The sequence below is a fragment of the Stegodyphus dumicola genome, chromosome X1, assembly GCF_044657685.1.
Source record: "Stegodyphus dumicola isolate Sdum_Otavi_A_Nest chromosome X1, ASM4465768v1".
Lineage (NCBI taxonomy): Eukaryota > Metazoa > Arthropoda > Arachnida > Araneae > Eresidae > Stegodyphus > Stegodyphus dumicola.
This window is the reverse complement of record NC_140780.1, coordinates 126,383,089-126,405,917: the sequence shown is the minus strand read 5'-3', so window position 1 is coordinate 126,405,917 and position 22,829 is coordinate 126,383,089. Positions and strand designations below refer to the sequence as shown.

At 33.7% G+C, this 22,829-nt stretch overlaps 1 protein-coding gene across 1 annotated transcript in view; it reads left to right on the top strand.

Moving 5' to 3' along the window:
* The window catches only part of LOC118183857 (putative ammonium transporter 3), an 80,844-nt gene that overhangs the window by 4,313 nt on the left and 53,702 nt on the right, over positions 1 to 22,829 (top strand). Inside the window, exons 2-4 of the mRNA XM_035353463.2 lie at positions 1,677 to 1,795; positions 11,406 to 11,955; positions 12,094 to 12,165. Of these exons, the coding sequence (XP_035209354.1) occupies positions 1,690 to 1,795; positions 11,406 to 11,955; positions 12,094 to 12,165 (728 nt within the window). The 5' untranslated portion in view covers positions 1,677 to 1,689. The remainder of the gene's footprint in view (positions 1 to 1,676; positions 1,796 to 11,405; positions 11,956 to 12,093; positions 12,166 to 22,829) is intronic.

Genomic DNA, 22,829 nt, shown 5'->3' with positions numbered 1-22,829 from the left:
AATCAAACCAATTGTTCATCAAAGAGTCTGACTTTACTATCTTTTCTCATTTCTTGGAGAGCTTCTCCTTCAGAGGTTGTATGATCGGAATTGTCTTGTGCCCACAGTGACGCATGGAGGTGAATTTGTGACGGTCTGGGCCACGGTATGTTGTCTGGGAACGTCGATTGTTCTTGATTGTTACATCATTGCCGAAGCCTCTTTTATTCTAGAAGACTAGTTTCAACCAGGGCTCACCAGCAGCCGAGCGTTAAAATCGCTGAACACTGGTACTTCCAATTTGCGTTTGGTCACAAAATCTAAACGCAGATTCCAGGCGAACGGGCTGGGTGCATTTTCGTTGTTTTCTTCATATGTAATATGTATAAGAGACATTTTCCCCCTAGAAAGCCCTGCACAAAGGCATCCCTTTCCTTAGGCAAATAGCCCTAGTGTGCTTACCGTAATCAACTAAACTAAACCGACCAATTTCATCCAGCCTTTAAACACTGTATCTGAAAAAAAAAAGAAAAAAAAAAAAAAAAAATGTCGTATATCAGGATAATAGTACACCAACCAATTCACACCTCAAGAAGTGGTAACAAAGGGGTTTGATGAATATGAAAGTAAATTACATCTTCCATGTTCTGTATATTATCCCGATCTCAGTAATGAAGTGAAATAGACATTGTTTTGAAAAAATGACGAAATTACCTTTGATGAATACAATATTTACATCAGCCATTTTTAAGAACAGTCACTGTAGAGTTATCTTTGGTAGAAGGCATACACCCTATGAATAAACTATTACACTCCAAATGCTGATGATTTCTCATTTGTTTTCTAACTTCTATAAATGAAACTTGCTGCAGAATGCCTTGAAGAAAGAAGCTATTTCATTACAGAAAGCTGTTATAGTATTTTATATGAAACTTGTTTAAAATGTTTTTATATGGAATTTTTTTTATAAAATGTGAGATGGAGAGATAGTATAAAACACTCAAACTTAAGCTACCTATGACTTTTCATCTTTATCTTTCACTGCTATTACTCACAAATTTATTTTTAAAATTCTATTTAAAATGAATGTAATTTCATTTTGAACATAACGACAAACGAGTGCGTCTAATTTACATATTCATTTTGTATAGTTTCTGTGGCATATACCTTATATTAAAAACAGGCTCATTATCAATAATTTTAAATTGAAATGTTTCTTTGAGTTATTTTATGTATAAATTATAAACTCGGATTGCATAATTGTTTATGTAAGAGATTTAAACTAAAATTATTGTTAATAAATTTGATTAAGTAATTTAATTTGATAAAAAGTACGTACTTATATGCGTTACGGTAATAAACTGATATCAAAGATAAATCATTTTGATGTTTAAAAAGAGTCTAACATGTACATTAAAGTTCTGATTTTAATTTAGTTAATTTTCCATACTGATAAAGTAGTTTAAACTTGAATTTATGGCTTTTGAACCATCTATCTATTATTAAAACATACATCTTAAAATAAGATGCAATGTTTTTGTTGACTGCTCAAAATCAACGACTTTTCATCAACTTATAAATCAGTCAAATCAACTTCAAAATTTTTGCATTAAATATACTTTTTTTGCAGTTATTACTTATAAATAAGTCAAATCAACTTCTAAATTTTTGCATTAAATATACTTTTTTTTTGGCAGCATTATTGTACAGATGAACAGCTCAGATACAAATATTGGGCTTGGTTTAGAAATAGTAACGCCAGATGACGCTACATGGATTTTGACATCATCGTTTGTTATATTTACTATGCAAACAGGTAAAGCTTTTTATTATCACATATTTATTTTTTTAAAAAAAATATGTACCTTGAAAAGGAAAACACTGGCATATGAAAATGAGCATTTCTGCACAATAATATTCTTACTACGTTTAATGGGTAGGTTCTGTGGGAAAATTTAATACCGCATTTTTTTCGCACTAAAATGCTAAAAATCATTGCAAAGTTTAGACACAAAATAAAAACGGAATTGCATATTTTTCGGTAGTTTCTGAAATAATGAAGGCTATAAACAGCTACAGACAGAATGCGACAGAATTTTGGAATAACTGGAACCCACCGAATTAATTTTCGAAAAAAAAAAAAAATATTAGATACCAAAGCTAATGAAAACAGGCTAATTAACTGTTTAAGACATTTGAAGTGAAAAAGGTACGAATAAACAAGTTTGGTTTGTTAGTTAGGTAACTACACATTTCATTAATAATAGTTTGTTTTAAAGACTATCAAAATATAAATTTACGAAAAGCTCCAAAGATGAAATTGGCCAACCAGCGGCCGAGCGGTAAAGTCGTTGAACATTGGTAGTTCAGTTCGTTGTTCGAATCCCGGCTAACGGCCCGGCTACGTCCTGGTTTTTTCCATGTTTAACGTTAATACGAGCCAGTTTCCCTTAGAAAGTCCTCCACGAAGGCATCCGTTCCGTTAGTTAGATAGCCTTCGAGTGATTTATCATAATTAAATAAGTAAAATAAAAGAAAATAAATAAATCAAAGATGAAATTCATTCAAAGATCTTTATCCAAACTATTTCGGAACTGTGCATGCGTGCGCAGAAAACAGAAATTGGAACAGAAGAAAACTTAATTCAGAATCCCACAAAAATATGCATGAATATGCAACGGTGGAAATAAAACAAAACAGTTTTTTAGTTTTTTTAAAATTCATTTCATTTTTTGAAGAAATTTCATATTTGATGAAACACACAAAATATCTATCGATGTAGCACACTTATCCATTATAAAGTGGCCAAGGCATGTATTTGAACACTTCCTTCGAAGTTTCTATAAATTGTAAGCTACAATGCAGATTTTCAAGTTTACTTCCCGTAACTTTTCTGTTCAAATGTTGACCACATTTGGCTACCTCACCCGCTAACAGCAAAATGTTTCTCAGGAGGTACCAGTAATACGTTTATTAATTAGTAGAAGAATCTCACATTAATCTTTTATTGAGTCTTAACATTGTCACATGCTAAGAATTGCTTTGATCAATTGAAAAACTTAAATGAAATAATTATTTTCGGTTACTAGTACTAGGAATATCAGTTACTAGAAACTTAACTTGCTCCTATTTTAAATTATTATTATTCCTAACGGGGGAAAATTAGACAACCACTAGTAGCACAGTTGTTAAAATCACGAATTGCTGAAAGTTTACGCTCAAGTTTTATTCCTGGCGGTTGAACGGACTGACTGCATGAGGTTTTCGTGATTCTATCGATTAAATCAGCGACTTTCTGGGAAACTTAAGTCTAACTGTTTATCATGTGATTTAAATAATTCAGTCGCTTTCTAGTGTCAATGCCGATTTTCCACATGGAATTTTCATATGAAAACGACCTTAGTAATAATGGCGTTTGCCAAAATAAAGAGAGCGGAAATATCTATCTTTTATTACCAAGGAAGTTTTAATTTTCGTATCGATCTTCAAAACTTAACGTATGTAAATATTACTAAATTTTGAAATTAAGGGGGAAATTATCGATATTATTTCGAAAATAATAGAAAAAAGTATGGCCATTGATCCATTCTGACAGCTCAGAAATTTAAAAAAGTGGTGGTGGTGGGGAATAAGGAGCATATATTCTTGTGAAAATACAATTTCCCGAAAATTAACGGAAAACTCAGCTGTCATACATTTCATTATATCCAGTTGGCAATTATATAAATCACTTTATCTTGAAAGCAAGATTTATGCGAATTTTCAAAATGGCATGTATCTTCTTTCTGCATGCGATAAAATCAAGATACGAAGGAATCCTCAATTTGCTGGATCATGATACAACGCTTAAATGGCTGAAGGTTCTCTTCCATTGACAGTGGGTAGTACTTATTATTCGAGCCTTTACATGCGTTTTGGAATTATCCATCCCAGAAATTGTAGCTATTTTATATGCTACTTCATCTGGAAAATGTTCAATTACATTTCAGTGCTTGGGGAAAATTAAGTGTTATCTAGACAAAATGCTTCTTTTCCAATCACGATAGCGTGCTTTTAGACATCTGATGCAGGTTTTTGAAGCTTAATTTACACCAGGACTTCTTGAACTTTTCTACTCGCGATACGTTTTCGTATTAGACAATTTTACACGATTCTGGATATGCACATACATAAGAACATAAAATAAGTATCCAACTAAAGCGTTCATTCATAAAATGTCAAAAATATTAATTCAGAACAATTCTTTGGTATAGTTTGTTAAGGCTAAAGCAAATTTGAATCCTAGTGAAAGGGATATTCCCGTTTTATTTTTGCAGAAATATTTTCATCTTGGTTGAATATTTGATATCGCAGGATGAAGAACATCTTCGACGTATTTCAGAGTTGATCCTTATTTTGAATTTATACTCCTCAATGATGAATACACCTTTTCGCATAAATCTATAGTAAAAAATGGAAGAAATACGTTAAGGGCATCTAGAGTAAAAAATGGAAGAAATACGTCAAAAAAATTAATTCAGAACAATTCTTTGGTATAGTTTGTTAAGACTAAAGCAAATTTGAATCCTAGTGAAAGGGATATTCCCGTTTTATTTTTGCAGAAATATTTTCATCTTGGTTGAATATTTGATATCGCAGGATGAAGAACATCTTCGACGTGTTTCAGAGTTGATCCTTATTTTGAATTTATACTCCTCAATAATGAATACACCTTTTCGCATAAATCTATAGTAAAAAATGGAAGAAATACGTTCGGAATTTTTTTGAAAAATCTGTTATAATACAGAGCCAGAAATCCCTTAAACGATTATTTAAGAAATTTTCGTTTTAAAACAGTATCTGTTGATAACTCGACGAATTCTCCTGAGGTTTTAATGGCAGATACTAATAAATGTCATTCCAATGGTGTATAATTTTTTAACTTCGATTTTAAAAATCAAAATTTAAAGCTAATTATTTTTGCACCTGCACTTCCAAGCAATTCAAATGATGAATTATATCTTTTATAATCAAATCCTTTGAAAGATTCTTTCACATTACAAAATGATTTCTGCCTCACCTACCAGCGACTGAGAGATAAAATTTTTGAACACTGGTAGTTCGACTCAGGATTAAATCCTGGACGAGCGGGCTTGCCACATGGAAGTTTTGGTGTTTTCTCCGTGTGTAACGTAAATACAAGTTTGTTTTCCTTAAAACGTCATCCACGAAGACATCGCTTTCCTTAGACAGACAGCGTTTGTGTGCTTTGCCATAACCTCTGTGACCAATAAAATCATTTCTAGCTTTACACATTCCTAAATAATCTTTTACCTGCATTTTTCTATAGGTTTAAACCGAATATATTACAATATTTTACTTATGACATATTTAAATCACTAAGTTTTTCCAAAAATTCTAATGAACCGTCGTGGGACGGGCTGCCTGCTTAAGTGTGTTCGTGATTTTCCCCGTGAGTAACACAAATACGGGCCAGTTTCCAAAAGAAATCCTCCATTAAGATATTCCTATCAGACAACCCTAGGGTGCTTTTCCACGATCGATTATAGCAGCAAATAAACTGGTTTTCTTCATGAAGCAAAGAACTTTTAGAAATTTTTTCGCCCTGAGAGAGAATTAAGAGCTATTATTTTCTACCTTTCTGCTATTAGTCAAGAATTTCAATAGAAATTCCTTAGGCAAACAGCCCTCGTGTGCCTTGTTGTAGTCAAACAAATACGTGATCCAGGCTCAAACACTAGCTAATGGGCTGGCTAGAATGTTTTCATTGTCTTTTTCGGTGGATAATGAAAATACAAGGAAGTTTCATTTAGAATGTCTTCTACAAAGATCTCCCTCACTAGTGCCGTAATATGTTTTGCATATTCAGTTAAGCAAATAAACTTGTGTTCTTTAACTACACTGATACTCAAGGATCACGAAGTGAATAGAAGTGATTTATCATTGCCGCGAACTTTAATTTTTACTACAAATCCATCAGTCTTGCCCATCATTGCTCAAATACAAATTCCATTGAAATGTTTTCATTACAAAGCTTAATTTTTGAAAAGTTCATTGATTTTACGATATATTTGTTCTTCCTTTGTGACCTGGAGGCAACAAAACAATAAATCTTCGGGTATATTTCCTTCATATAAATATTTTATATAAAGTAACAACTGTGCCTTATTAGAAACATTAGTTTTTTCATTTGCTGACTTTGCGATTTCCTTAAATCTGCTAACAAGCTGTTCGAATTTCAGAAATTCTTTTACAAACAACACTATTATACAGAAATTTTACTAACTTTATCTCCATTTTTTTCCTCATAAATACTTTAAATAACAGCAGGTAAATACTTGATCTTCTCTGTCGAGAAGAGAAGTCTAGTTTTTACTTAAAAGTAAGAAATTGCGCAAGATGCGAGTAAATACTTTTCATTGACAATAATAAATGCCTTTATCGTTTTTCTTTACTGTAATATTTTAAAAGTTTTCCGAAATTTTTCTTTCGTTTATCAGAATATATGGTATGCTTGGTATCAAGGTGTCATTTTTGTTTGGATAATTTTTTTATTCTACAAAAAATTTTCATTAAATTATAGTAGAAAAAGGATGTTCTTCTTTATTATCATGATTGATATAAAAAATTTAATATTCCAAAAATGATTCGACATATTTTATTTACTTTATAGATTTAGGTGTCATTTTTTGTGTTTAGCCATCTTGGTCATGATGGCTTTGAGACGAAGTCATTTCCATTTTTATCTCTTCTGCCTAAATTTAGCCATTTGTCCATGATTCAAAAACATTTTTTCCCTGAAATGTAAACAAATAAAATATTTTTCTTCAAAATTACTCAAATAAATTATAGTTTCATTTATGAAATTATATTTGTTCATACTTGGTTAAAAAAGTGCTGTTCACACTTAAAAAAGCGCAGATGATGATGGAAAAGTGTTACCAAAGTACTTCGTTCTTATTTGATGCAATTAAACACTTATGTTCCTGTATAAAAGAAGGATAAAACTGAAATTTTTAAAATCAAGCATTCTATCATAATAGTATGTTACAAAGATATACACATGTGAAATTTTATACTTGCATATTGAAGAATAACGGTAAGAAAATTTTATCAAAATTTTTGTTTTTACTAATTAAGCTAATTTGTTTCTGTAAGGACACAAAAAGTATTGTAAAACATCGCAGTTCTTGGAATCTGAACCGATGTTTTTTAGAAAAGATCGCTGGCATTCCGTTGCATGATGATCTGTGATATATGGGAATCACGATGATTAATTACAATAAGAAATTCAATTTCCACTGCAATCTTTATTATTACTTTATTTTTCTTTTATCATTCTGCCAAGAATAATAACTTGGGTAGAGGCTCGGACTAGGTAATTCACAGAAAAAAAAAAAGAAAAAAAAAAAGAAGAAGAAAGAAAAGGGAGGAAAAAAAGAAAAAGAAAAAGCATGGCTGTTTCATGTATGTGCTATGGAAACGTTATAGAATTAGGTTTTTTGATGCACTTCCCCGGGATTCGAACTCCGGATTTCTCGAATGCGTATCAAGTGAGCTTCCAATTACGCCACGAAGACATGCGGAAAGGAAGCAGAAAATACCTTTTATACTTCGCCTTCCAAAGGACGAATGGGGATGAGGAGACTCAATCGCCAAATCCTGGTGGTGACGAATTTTCGCCCACCATCTTTTAGTTCGGACGCCACTGTAGAGTCATTATGTTTGTTAATGCTGGAGATGTGAAAAATGTGCAGCGCCCTAGCCGGGATTCGAACTTCGGACCTTCCGAATGCGTGTCGAGTGTAATTCCAGTTACACCACGGAGGCATGCGGAAAGGAAGAAAAAATACCTTATAACCTGAATTTCATTTTAAATTAAATATCTGAAATTAAAATGGCTTTCGTAATTACTTTTGCTAAAGAATATTAAAGAAACTGAGAGAAAGAATTTCGAGTTGAAGTGAAACTTTCTACGAAAATTGCTAAAAAGTTTTCGTGAACACTAAATTCTACTATGGGGATTGCAATCCAAAGATGCATACTACAGAAATAACCCAAAAGGCTTTTGGGAAGAAGGAAAGAAAAGGAAAACAAATATTTGCTTTAAAATAAAATGTAATATTATGTTTATTGCACTCTGGCCTTAAATAAAAAGCTTAGATTTCATCAGTGAAATTGTATAGACAAATTCACTGATTGTATAGACAATTACACTCTTCAGACACCTCTCGGAGAAACATCGGAAGACCGCGTTATTTCCTATTCGACACAAATTCCCTTAAAATTAAACCGTCAATCACTACTATTGACTGGACTTTCTTTCATTTCCTTGCAACAGTTTCCCAAAAGAAATTACTTATCGATCATGCCTAACAGTGTAATTCAAAAATTGACTAGGACAGGAAAACAGCTTACAATGATAAACACTCTTCTTTTTAGGATATTTCTATTGAATACACATATCTTGCAGTATTAAAAAATTATAGTATTAAAATTATATTATAAGCTATAATTTTGATTTTTCACTATGCAATGAAATGTGCAAGAATGTTAATGGATTGGGTCATTAGAAGATTAAGTAAATTTTGGTTATCGTTAAATATGCATGCTTTTCTTTAAGGTTTTCCCATTGCGATAAATGTATTTTGGATCTTTTATTCAAAGCAGTTGGTGTCTCATTTGAGAATTTACCTACAATATCATTAATATTAGATCAGAATGTAATCGAGTCATAAATGAAGAAACTAATAATTGTAGAATACTTAAGTCGTGCATTAGAAAATAAATGAATGAGGGGGGGGGAAATGAAATCTGAAGACTTCAGGTTACTGTTTAACACCTCGAAGAATTAATTTACTATTATAGTTTTAAAGAGTTACAAAAATTTTTAAAAAGTAAAAGATATAAAAGTTATAAGATTAAAAAAACTGCAATCTGATCTTGGAATACAGATAGGCCCACCAGCGGCCGAGCGGTAAATTCGCTGAACACTGGTAGTTCGGTCCGAGGTTCGAATCCAGCGAACGGGCTGGCTGCATGGGCGTTTTCGTGGTTTTGCCCATGTGTAACGTCTATATGAGCCAGTTTTCCCTAGAAAGTCCTCCACGAAGGCATCCCTTCCCTTAGGCAGATAGCCCTAGTGTGCTTTGCCATAATTAAATAAACCAAACCAAACCAAACCTTGGAATACAGATTTCAGTATAATACCAGAAAAAAATTGAGGCTAAGCAGTTACGATAAGCCTATTAGTTTAACAATTAGTTTCCCAGAAATTAAAGATATAGAAACATGAAACAATTGTATTTAAATGAGCTATTGAAAATGAAAAACCAAGTTTTAAAAAAAATGTTATGATAGTATGTTATCGTAAATTAATGATATTGGAGATTTCTTCACTTAGTTAATAAAGAAATATTTATTTATTCAAGACATAGCTATGCATTTAAATTTCAATGCATCGTTTGCGCACGGGGCATGGCAGCAAGTGCTTCCCTCAATTCCAAATACTTTCTGTTTTTCCAGGAAGCCGAAATGAAAGCAATAAACGCGTTAAAGACTCTTCCTGAAAAATATTTAATAAATGCCTCCAAATTTTTCATGATCACTTATACATATTTGCACTGAAATATTGAATAGATTAATTGTTGAAAAAATTTATAATATTTTATTCAGCTTATGGAAATTCTAAACAATATTTTGTCTTGTACTGCTTCATATTTTTAAAGCCTTTTTTTACATAATTCAATAGCAAAAATGAAAGAAAAACTAATTAATTTTACTTCATACATATATTACACCAGGAAAAAATCTCTTATACAATGTATTCATATTCAGTACTATAGAAAAATAAAAGTCGTGAAATATTCATTATTGTGGGAAAAAAGGAAAGTGTAAATACCTTTTCCCTTCATTATACTTACAAAGAACTTCAAGTTATTGTCAATTAAGACATAATATACAGATAAGAAAAATGGAATGAGGGCAACACATACCTTGAAAGATGATCAGCAAACCACATGAAAATATGAGCTTTAAGTGGCTGCCCCTTTATTTAAAAGATTATTAAAAGATTTAGTATTATTTAAAAGATTTAAGGTGCATGTATAAATCCTAGCATTATAAGTCTGTGTGAAATTAAACAATTTCTTTTTATGAGAAACCCTGCAAACCTGATAATGTTTGATTTTCCCCCTTCCAAATTTTCCGCTTTGGACGATATGGTGGTTAGTGGAGGTTAGTGTCTGCTAGTTCGATTTGGTGTAGCTGTGTGTTCTTCCCTACTTCTCGAGGGTGTAATAGCTATCTATCCCCTATGCTGCTTCCTGGACAACGTTCTCGGTGATCAGATTGCTAAACGAACGATGGGTTCACCCAATCTCGACAAACCTCTTCCGAACAACTCTCCGGTCATTGGTTTAAAAAAAAATTGGAAACATTGGGTAAACAGAAAGATAACCAAGACATACACCGAAAGTTCAGCTAAAATGTAATAAATGCATTTGGCCGATGGGTCGACTGTCTTCGAGCAAGCCGAGTCAATAGGGAGGAAAATTCAGTTTCTTCGCAGCTGTTCCGACTCGCATGTTTTTATTTATCCTCCTCTCAGGGACATGAATATGAGTTAAAAATATAGAAAAATGTGCAGTTCTGTTTTATGTTTCACTCGGATGGACAGCTTGTTAGGCTTATGTAAAAAATCCTGCAACTTTTATGTAATTAAAATTACTCTTATTAAAGTCAGTTAATAATTATAATGAGGGTGAACTACTTGTTACTCTTGTATACCGTAGAGATATAATTTCCTGAATAGAAAGCAAGAGCAATAAAGATTGGTTACATATGCTTACAAATAATCAATAATGTAAAGGATTAATTTAGAAGAATATTTGTTATTAGGTGAAAATAATTTGTTATTCTTTCATTAGAGTAAAGACATGCATTCTGGAATATAAAGCAAGAGCAATAAAAATTGGTTATTTATCCTTGGAAAGAACTAAATCAATTAAGAATTTGAAATCCTTGTTAATTTGCTTAAAATGTCTTATTTTATTTAAAAATTGTTTTCCTACTTTTGAAATTGAATAAATATACTCTTGGAATATAAATATCTTTAAATATCTTTTGCGGACCTCCAAACTACCTGCGCTGCCAGAAAGAAAAGACACCCTTTCCAGCATTTGTTGTAATGCAATATGCTGACCATAACACAATGTGTATTGTACTTCCATAATTACGTTTGCTTGTTTTATTCGTTATTTTCGAATAAAACGATGATTTAAGGTCATCTACGAGTGAAACACGTCATATAAGGATTAATGAATTATTAATAACAGGAATTATATATTTTATGAAAATTAGCTTTTCAATTATTTTTTTGTCTGTGAATAGTTAGAATATAAGAACGAAATACTATTTTCTTCTAGGATTTGGACTTCTTGAGTCAGGGGCTGTTACAAAGAAAAATGAAGTAAATATCTTGATGAAGAATGCAGCTGACGTTGTATTAGGAGGCCTGTCTTATTGGATGTTTGGCTATGGCTTACAATATGGTACTGGACTAGGTACAACATTCTTCTGCGGCATTGGTTCCTTTTTATTAGATTCCGAACCCCAGAATATGGGAGTAGTATTTGCAACTTTTATATTTCAACTTTCATTCGCTACTACAGCCACAACTATTGTGTCTGGTGCAATGGCAGAAAGAACAGATTTTCATGCTTATTGCATATTTTCTTTTCTAAATACCCTAACTTATTGCATTCCGGCTGGGTGGCTCTGGGCAGAACGGGGATTTCTGAAACATCTTGGAGCTCTGGATTTTGCTGGATCATGTGCGGTTCATTTAACAGGAGGGGTATCAGCCTTGGTTGCCGCAATGATGCTGAAACCACGTTTAAGACGTTACGACAATGGACCAGATCCACTGCAAATGGGTAATCCTGGAAATGCTTTAGTTGGAACGTTTACGTTATGGTAATTATTGTTTCTTTTATTCTTACTTTTTATTGCAAGTATGATCATGCAGTGATAAGACATTATGATTTTGCTACATTATATTCTGACTAACAAATTTGAAAAGTAAATAAGTTTTATTATATTTATTATCGTTAGGTGGGGTTGGCTTGTATTTAACTGCGGAAGTTCATTTGGAATTTCGGGAGATAAATGGCATTATGCTGGAAGGTAAGTTTTATTATTATTAATTGTTATTATTGTTGCTCTTCTGGTGGTGGAGATAAGCTCTTTAATAAATGGTAGTCTCGAAAAATATTAGGGTAACCATGTTTAATATTTATTATAAATGTTTGTCATATTAAAAGTTCTTTAGTTATTTAACAGAAAAACTCTTTTCAGAAAACATACGAAATGATAAATATTTGGTATATTTCACCGTCCTCATTAAATATTAAGAGAGGTATAAAGAACTCTAAAATAAAATCAATTGCTACGCGTTCGCATTATTGTTTAGCAATTTATTTTTCTTCTCTAAATTATCTCTTCTTTTCTAAATTTTAAAAATATACACGAATGTCTGTTAATAGCGCAAATATGAAACATTCTTTTAACTATAGTTTCAACGTGACATCAGTCGGCCTTTCTAAATCTTCAGCTCATAAAATGTTAAGTAGAATACTAAAAAGTAATATTTATAAAAGTTAAATCTGCTAGAAGTTTATTTTAATTGCTCAAATCTATCCAAAACAGTCAATTCCTTCTGCGATTTTAATCTCTGTAGGACAGTGTCTGTGGATTCGTACTGCTTAAGAGGTACAACGTTATGTTTGGCACGATTTAGAATGCGAAAAACAACCAAGATTTATATTTAATAGCTAAAGATGAATGACCATCAATGGCTATGATGCAGTAAGTGTTAATTTCTCCGAATTATAGGGTAAGAGGATATAACGTAACCAGTAGTGGATCACTTAAAGGCATTCATTCAGTTACCATGAAATTTGCAGAGCATTCTAGCAAAAAGTATTTACCTTCACCATTGCTGAAAACCTTGCATTTTATACTTATCACATCAAAATGCTCAAAGTTATATAAAAAATTAAAATCTTTAATTTAATTTAAATCTTTTTTCCAGTAGTAGGCATATTAAATTTATAGCGTATCTATAGTAGGTTCAACTGATCGGGACCACCCGTATAAAATTTGTAAACGCAAACTTACAGTTTGTCCTATGTATTGTTATTAATATTATTTTAAAATGCATGAAAAACACAAATACTCTTTGAAACATTTTCAGACCCGAGTGAGTTACAATCTAACTTCATAGCAGTTTTACTTTTAAAGCCAATTTTATTATTAAAGTGTGCATTAGTGCCGATCTTTTATTCTGAGTTGAGGTTTCAGTACTACCCCTGAACACGTATTGCATCATTTTTTATTTCTTAAATCCACACGGCATATTTCTGTGAATTCTTTTTTCTGTCCTAAAAGTGATACAAGTATAAATTATCCTTTCTACACTTCAGTTTTTCATGATAGATTCCCTTGTTTCACGATTTTCATCCCTAAATGTATTCAATTGTCGCATTCTTGTAGAAGCTTCGAATGAGACGGGTGGAAGATCTGGGCGATATTTTTGTGGCTTTCTCTTTCTTCTCTTCTTTTCCTGTTTTTTATCTTTCTTTTTCAGTTTTTCGTTCCTTTCTGCTTGCACCTTTAATTTTTTTCAGTACATCGTTTTATTCACATCTATAAGAAAATTCTATTGTTTTCTTTTTTCTTTATATAGATATAAAATAAGAAAACATTTAATAATCGAAATTTAGTAAATTAAATCTTCAGAATTTTTAGCTTTCTTTACTATAAACCTCCACTGCCGGTGCAAGTTCGCCATCTATGCTGGCTAATAAAAGAAGAGTCAAATTAATATTTTCATCAATTCTTGCAGTGAGTAAGCTCTTTTTCAATCCTCTTTTAGCATGATCTTTCTCTTACTTTGTAATAAAAAAAATAAAAAAAGAAAAAGAAAAGCAGTCAGCACAGTTGAGAAATATACATGGATTGAGTAAAGCATCTTCAAATTTCTTGCATTCGAAAAAACGTGCGAACTTCTGGAAACCAATTGTTTATACGTTTCGTGATGTCTGTTACCTTGGTACATTAGAAATTGTTTCATAAATAAGAGAAAGTTTCAGATTGTAGTATTTTATATGAATCGCTTGCGTCAAAAGGCAATATGCCCTTTTATTCTGCAAATTTAGCTCTTTGAAGCACGTAATACAAATTTAGTTTCTAAATGTTACATGGCCTTGGATATATATTTTAGAAATACAATATCTTTGCATCTTTTCTGCTTTTCTGATTTCATATGCGTCTTTTTTCTTTCAAGGCTACCAGTTTAATACTTAACTTAAATAATTTAGTGTTGCTGCAATTTTTATACTTAAAATAATTGTGTGTAAATTTAAGTAAAACTTTAACTTAAATTGCCATTGGTTTTATGAAAAAGCTTTGTTGATGAAATTTTTGTATAAAGCCAACTCTTAATTTTATTAAGAACTTATTTTATATAACTGCTTAATTTTATTTTCAATTTTCGTATGTTTCTCTGCCATATAATTAACTTGTAGAGTCCATGTGGGTGAACTTCTATCTGAAACTGGAGTAGCAGAAAACTACACAAGAGAAGGGTTAAAATATCCTTTATTAAATTTTTTGAAAATTTACAATGCGTGAACTCGACTCTTACAAATTTCGCCTCTGCTTGGGCGGTAACTGAAAGTCACGTAATTAAACTAAAATTTGAAGATATTAATAAACGATGATAATTAATTAATAAACGATTAATAAACGATAATTAATAAACGATGATTAATAAACCTAGACTACAGGGCTCAGCGAGATACCGTAACTTAAACCCCCTTTCTAAGCTAGTGGCAGCAGTTAAATGCAATTAAGCCACTTGAACCAACAATAAGCAAACGTACCTACGGCAGAGACGGGCGGCTAGAGCCTAACTTTCCCTTTTCTCCTACCGAAACTCGTCTTTTAACTATTTCCTTCAAAGTAGAAAATTTGCATTCTTTCACGCGCGCTACAATATTTACCTATTCTGGCACTGACAGTTAGGGGAATGAGGGCTTATAGGAAAGATTAAAATAAAACTTTAAATTATTATTTAAAATAAATATAAATCCCTACAAACTGATGATTTGTTCTATAATTTTATGGTTTCTTTTCAAACTAATTATTTCTCCATTGTATTTTTCGCATTATGGAGTAATGTCTGATTAGAATGGGTCTTTTCTGCTTCCTGTAGTTGCCGAATAAAGAAATGATAATGAAGAACTGTCATGGAAAAAAAAATGAAAGACAGCTAAAATGCATACAGATTCATAAATTTGGAATCAAAACCAAAATCATACCGAAATTGAGTTTTCTACACAGTTTCATGAATGAAAGATATTTTAATATTATTTAATAATACCTTTCTATGCTAGATCAAAGTTTCTTAGCATTCGGCACTGATAGAAGCTGTGAAGGAGTTAAAAGGTCACTTTTAAAATATAAGATTTTTTTGTACATTCCCTTACGGCAACAAATCCGATACAAAATTAGAATGATGGATTAATAAAACATATATTTACACTAAAACATCGTACTATATCATTCCCAGTGGTTGAGCAATATTATTGCAATACTACTGTTTTAAAAGGAAATAAAAAAACTAGAGGATATTCGAAAAGAAATCCATTAGCTATCATTCCACGTGCTACTTTGTTGATCAACATAGATATCAATAAAGTATAGTAGATATATAGGTGATAGATATCATCAAGTTCCACGTGCTACTTTGTTGCCATTTGGGGAAGCGTAAGATATCTAATTTTTCTTTGAAATTTAATCTGCCTATTACTGACCAACGAACTAAGCGTTTAAAAGGAATAACTATAGTTCCTTATCTCTTTTATTAATTACCAGCTGGGCCCGTGAAATTGCACTAGCTGAATTTACCAAAAATGTTATATATATTTTATTTTTTAAAGTAACTATTAGGCAGCTAGACACTCCAGAGGATAATTATTTGAAAAGTGAAACAAGTGATTCAGCGCAAAAAAGAGGTTCGAGAATAATAGCCCTCCTGGGCTAAAATATGAATGGTAACACTTAACACTGCAATGGAAATTCTAAATATATGTTGTTTTTAAAAATTTTGTGATTTTTGCTGTTGAATTTTATGCGGCGTAAGTGCAGAAAAAATGTTTAATAATAAAGTTCAAAAGGCAAAAAAAAAAAAAAAAAAAAAAAAGTTGTCAGCGGGAGTGAGTCCAATAGCTGATACATAAATGCGTGCTCGGTGAGAGCATAAAAAAACTTAATGAACCCTCTGGTGCGACACGAAAATCTGAATTGAGCTTTTTTTTTTTTAATTTTATTTATTTACTTATTTTTCAATTATTCTGCAAAATTTGATACAATTTTATGAGATTTTTATCTTCTCGTGTATATGCTTTGAAAATAATTGTCAAAAGGCATTTAATAAAAATTAAAAACTTTAGAACTACAACATTTTCTCTCTTATTGTTATCCACTGTTATTTTGCATAGAAACTAATACACTGCTCGACATTGAAAATGCAACACCAAGAAAGAGTGGTCAGAAAGTGATGAAATTTGGAAAAACACAGAGACAGCAAGCAGCAATAAGTGGTGTTTATTTCAAAATGATTTAGTCAGAATACAGAGCGAGAACGGCGTCGGCTCAGTAGGATAGTTGATAGTTGACGGGGGACGTGTGCACCATTCCTTTACCGTAATGGTTAATTGGCATATGCAGCACGTCCACCTCTATCTTGAGCCAGATGGGCCACACAGGCGCCTCGCACCATACACCGAAACCCAGCGACCAGGCCATCCAGGTAGCAGTCCAAAAGACCAAAGAAGCCCCCAGAAGCATGTTCACACCAACCGCCCGGGCCTAGTATTTATTGAGTCAAAGTTCAACAAATACATGGCCAGACAAGGGCTCAAAAAATAGATAAATAAAGGGTACATTCGTACTGAATGAGGCAGGGGCAGAGTCTGCAAACGGCGTCCAATCACATCCCACACATGTTCGATTGGTGACAGGTCAGGAGAGTACGGTGACCAGGGAAGCATCTGTATACCTTGCAGAGCATGTTGGCAGATGCGAGCACTGTGTAGTCGGGCGTTATCCTGCTGAAAAATTGCATTAGGCAGCCCGTGAAGGTAGGAGATTGCCACCGGCCGCAGTACATTATCCAAGTATCCTTGGGCCGTCATAGTGCCCTGAATACGAACTAGAGGTGACCTGGAATCGTAGGCAACAGCGCCCCAAACCATTATGCCAAGTTGTCACGCGGTGTGGCCTTCCACAGTTACTGCTGGATTAGATCTGTCTCCACGTCGACGCCACACACGTATGCGGCGACTGCCACTGGATAAACAGAAGCGTGACTCATCTGAGAACACGACGTTTCGCCATTCCGTCATCCACATCGCTCCAGTCCGGCACCATTCTAAACGTGTCTATGCTGTGGGATCAATGGCAGTCTTTTTAACGGACGCCGTGAGTGCAGGCCACATTCAACCAATCGACCGGAAATGGTTCTGGTCGACACGGGAACATCCAGGGTATCTTGCACATGCTGCAGAATCGCGGTACAAGTGACTTGCGGGACCGCCACAGCTTGTCGGCGGATGCGTCGATCCACGCGTGCTGACGTCACTCTGGCTGCACCTGCACCCCTCCTTCTTCCCACATTTCCTTGTTCTGACCATATTCGCCATAGCCGATGTGCCGTGCTCGCATCCATGTGGGTATCAGCTGCGATTTGACGTAAGAACCAACCCGCCCTTCTCAGTCCGATCACCATACCCCTCGTAAAATCGTCTGTCTGCTGGAAGTGCCTTCGTTGACGGCGGCCTGGCTTTCTCTCCTATTACACGTATCCTCCGGGACAAAAACCAACTTTCTTCAATAATTCGTCTGGCAGAAATAACGACACGAATATTGCCCATTCTGCGCGTTCCTTCCCTTATATCTTACTTCACGTGCGTCGGAGAGCTTAGCATTTCATATCATTCGCATAACTCAGTGACGTGCGTCTACTCTAAAATTTGAATAAATTTCTGACCACTCCTTCTTGGTGTTGCATTTTCAATGTCGAGCAGTGTATGTTTTTTACAACTGGTGCAGATATTTAACGATCCAGATGTATCACTTTTTTATAAGTCCTTCATTTAAGCACAATGCACTTATCTGAAGCCTTTATCATAATAAGCAACTCGTAGTTCTTATTTATAAGGACTTTCCGAAAATATGGTAAATTTATAAACGTCTCTATGGTAATGGAATTTAGTCTGTAAAAAGTGGCTCACTTTTGTCACTTAACTCATCTTTACTATTTTGGCTACTATCAGTCATTTTCTCCGCAAATGGTTGAGACAATTCAAATTACAGAAACTTATACCTCGTGAGTTCAGCGAGTGGAACAACGCCATTTAATTTTATTGGTGAATGCGAGTCGAGAGGTTTCCTTAGAAAAGTTCTCAACGAAGACTTGGAAAGGCAGTCTTCGCGTACTTTGTCGTAAGTGATTAAACAATCAGTGTTCCCTTTTAGAAAATCACAAGCAATATGGGATTTTTTGTTCTTGCATCTTCATAAGTAACTGTAAAAGGAATTATCTCACACCTCCGGGCATACTGCGGTGAGAGTGATTAGCACTTCCATCGAGCAAACTGAAAGAACGGTATTTCGAATTCTGGAGAAGGCACAGTTGATTTTTCACACTTCTCCACTTCTAAAAAATGAAAATATACAACGGCTTCAGAACTAAAATGTGGTAGATGATAATCCGTCACCATCTGGATTTAGTCGGCTGGTTTCGCCTCTCTTCAGTTGCTCTTTAAATGGGAAAGAAATTATCTCATTCACCATACGTACTCTTGTATGTGCTTATCATGTCTAGCTAGCAGACAAGAAGACGTGCGCTTTGAATTCCCATGAGGAAACAGTTGATATTTCATATTTTTCACTGCGAGACTCTACATAAGTATAGGATATTTTAGCAATGCAATTTTAATCAGTTTGGTGCAAGCTTCTGTAGATATATATTACACCAGAGAGAGTTAACATGATAGAACTGGGCCACTGTCCCAAAATCTTACACGATTTTATCACAAGTCAGTTTTTATAACAAAATGTGTATGTTTTCACTTCTTTCTTTAGCTATGATATACTCTTAAAAAAACTACAAGAAAAATTAAAATATACTAAAAAATATTAAGTTTCTGAAATAAAAGATAAAAATCAAATGTTATTCAAAACACTAAAAAAAAGATCAAAATGATTTTAAAACATTTTTTCACACTCCCCTAGCCCCCCCCCCCCGCCAAAATAAAATAACATAGATTTTGTCAAAGATGCAGGGGGTAAGCATTTACATCTTGAAAAATTTTATGTCTTTCAGGCGGTAAATATTTACTCCCTGAAATGAAGGATAAAAATGAAAGTATATATTTTGTAAAAGATTCAGGCGTAAACATTTGTCCCCTGAATCATTAACAAAATATATAATGTTTTCCTTTTTTTGTGTATGTTTGTTTTGGAGAGGGTGAAGAAATGTTTAAAAATCACTGTTTTATAATTATTTAATTTTTTTCAGTCTTTTGAATCTCATTTGATTTTTATTTTTTATTTCAAAAACTTAAGATTTTTGAGTGCATTTTCATATTTCCTGTAAGAGTATATAATATCTAAAAAATATGTGAAAACGTACATGTTTTGTTATAAAAACTTGGCATGTGTAAGTTTTGGGGATAGTGCCTCAGTTCGATGATATTAACTCTATCTTATACTTGTAGGAAGTTAAGGTGATGGCCTTATTGTCTTTTTTAAAGCAATATCACGAATGCTTATGCCTATAGCCAATGGGAGATTTTCTTCTCTGGAAGCATGCACAGCATTCTTGCGTTACCGACTAATCCTAAGATTGGGATCAGACATTTTTCGGCTCAGAAGTACAACATTTCACAAACTTTTCCTCTGTGCCAGAGATTTTCAGTCGGTGGTAATGGCTTTATGAATGACTGATGTGCCGCAAGATTTGTTTAATAACGTTTGAATCAGTTCAAAATATAAGCAGAAGTAAAAAATTAAAATGTAAGTAATAATAAATTCGAAATGCAAATAATTTTTTATTTATACTTTTAATTTTTTTAATGTGCAAGAAGTGCAAGACTACATTCCTTGTTGATTTGTTATACTGAACATATTTTGTTAAAGTATTCAAAAAGTCAATAACATATACTTACCTTTACCGACATAATTAATTCTTTAAATAAAAAATATGAAATAATAATAAGAATACTTTGCGAACAAAAATCCAGTAGAAATGTCTGAACTAACGAAAAATAAATTCAAATTTTACAGAATAGTTTTGAATGTAATCTTACGAAGTTTACTCAGATCTTTCTTACGAACCTTACTCAAAGCAAATAGTGAACAATATTATCTCTCACTCGTCGTGTTGCCATGGATGGATAAAGATCCATTTGTTTTAACTTCGAATGAATTACGAAAATGTATCTACAGAGATTAAAGGGATAGGCGTTAAAACTTAAACATTTAACAAGAAATAATCTTTCAGTTCTGTTGTGGCGTCCAAATGAATTTCAGAATGTCACAAAAGAAAAGCAACTGAAATACTTCATTTCACCGCTTCATATTTTTGAGAAATCAACTTTTATACAATGAATAATATAGAAAACAAGATTGAGTCGCAGGCTGAAACCTTCGAAAAAAATTCAAGAATCTTTTTACTTTCATAAAAGACGCTTTGAAGCAATGTTAATCGCAGATATTTCATAATACATTTAAATTAGTGAAAGATGAATACTTTTTTTCCCTTCACAATTTTAACTGATATTTGTACCATAAGTAATGCTTAAAGAAATGAAAGATTTTTCGGAAAGGGTTTTGAATTATAATTTCTCTTCACGTATCAGTGAATGTTATTTAATGAGCAGTGAGAATTCGTAGTAGTTATTTTACAGCCAATCTGGGCGGAAATGCAAATTTTTTAATCGGTCAATTTTTTTAATCTTTTTTTTTTTATCACCGCGTGAAAATTTTAGCTCATTCATACATGCACTTTTTTTATATACGCTTCTGCTTTTTTTTTTTTTTTTTTTTTTTTTTTTTTTTTTTTTTAAATGTTTGAAAATGAGTTCCGAAAAATATCTGAATTCTCTCAAAATTGAGCTTGCAAAGAACTGTAACAGAATTATTATGCTATAAGACACATTTAATATTTTGAAACTTAATGTACATGTTTCAGGACAAATTGAATTTTTTTAAGTATATAGTATGTAAGTAGTATTATCACTTTTCTAGTTATGAATTTTCCAAAATTAGAAAATTGAATTAGCGATTGCTTCCTAATACAATAAGAATTAAATAGGAGCCTTTTAAAGTAGGTTCCTGTTCTGCCATGATTAACATAGCTGTGCCCTGTATTAAATCAAAAATGTCAGTGAATTCTAAATTTTCGTGGTCTGATACATTGCATCCTTTGTTCGATACTATGTAAACATTGTTATTTTTAAGCATCTTGCGAGAACTATTTACGTGGAATTAGAAAACCTGGCTTCTTAAAACCTTCATTCATTGAGAATGAAATTAATTTTCATGCCATCATGGTTCATTCACATACACTGGTGTGCAAAAATTAAGGACGAAGTCGAAAAATATATATCAGCTGAACATAGCATATCAGCTGAACGAAGAGGCAGAGCGGACAGGAGACCAATCAGGAGATTAAGTAAGGTGATGTACGGTAGCACATGCGCAGATATGCAGGTAGACGTAATGGGGGAGTGTCTGAGTAGTATAAAGCATGTTGTCGGTGTAAGATCAGTATTTCTGGCAAAGAGATTGCACGTCGTATAGCAGTTAAAATATCACACCGAGTAGCTGCCTCAGCGAGAAATGGCGAATAATCAATCTGTTAGACGACATCTGGATGCTTTTACCCGAGGTCGAATCATTGGGAAGTTGGAGGAAGGCCGCAGTGCGACAAGTGTGGCTGCAGAGTTCGGAATTGCTCACAGCATCGTTTCACGACTTTGGAGACTACAGGAACAGCTATCCGGGGGTTTAGTAGTGGTCGTCCACGAGGAACCACGCCCGCAGATGACAGGTATATTGCCTTACAGGCCAGAAGAAACAGGCGGCAGACAGCGGGAGAAATCGCTAAACACACGACACAGGCGACTGGACGACCGATATCGCGTTTTACCGTGGCCAGAAGACTGCACGGTGGTGGTCTGTTTGCACGACGCCCTGTACGGTGTGTACCTCTAACGCCTGCCCATCGGAGAAGGCGTTCTCTGTGGTGCCGTGAACACCGGAATTGGAGAGACAATGAATGGGGACGAGTACAGATGAGAGCAGATTCAGTCTGAGTAGCGATTCTCATCGCATACTCATCTGGAGAGAGCGGGGAAGCCGCAATCATCCCTCGAACATCATTGAAAGGGGCAGGTATCGAGGTGGCGGTGTTCTCGTTTGGGAAAGCATCATGCTTGGTAGTCGTACAGACCTTCACATCTTCGACGCAGGTTCAGTCAATAGGATCCGTTATTGTAACGAGATTCTTCTTCCATATGTGCGTCTTTTTAGATGCGCTATGGGTCCGCAGTTCCTTTTCATGGACGACAATGCACCATGTCATCGCACAGTAGCTGCCGAACAGCTCTTAGAGAGTGAGGATATTGAACGTATGGATTGGCCGGCACGATCTCCGGATCTCAATCCCATCGAGCTTGTATGGGATTTTCTAGGCAGACGCTTGGCAACTCGTACCT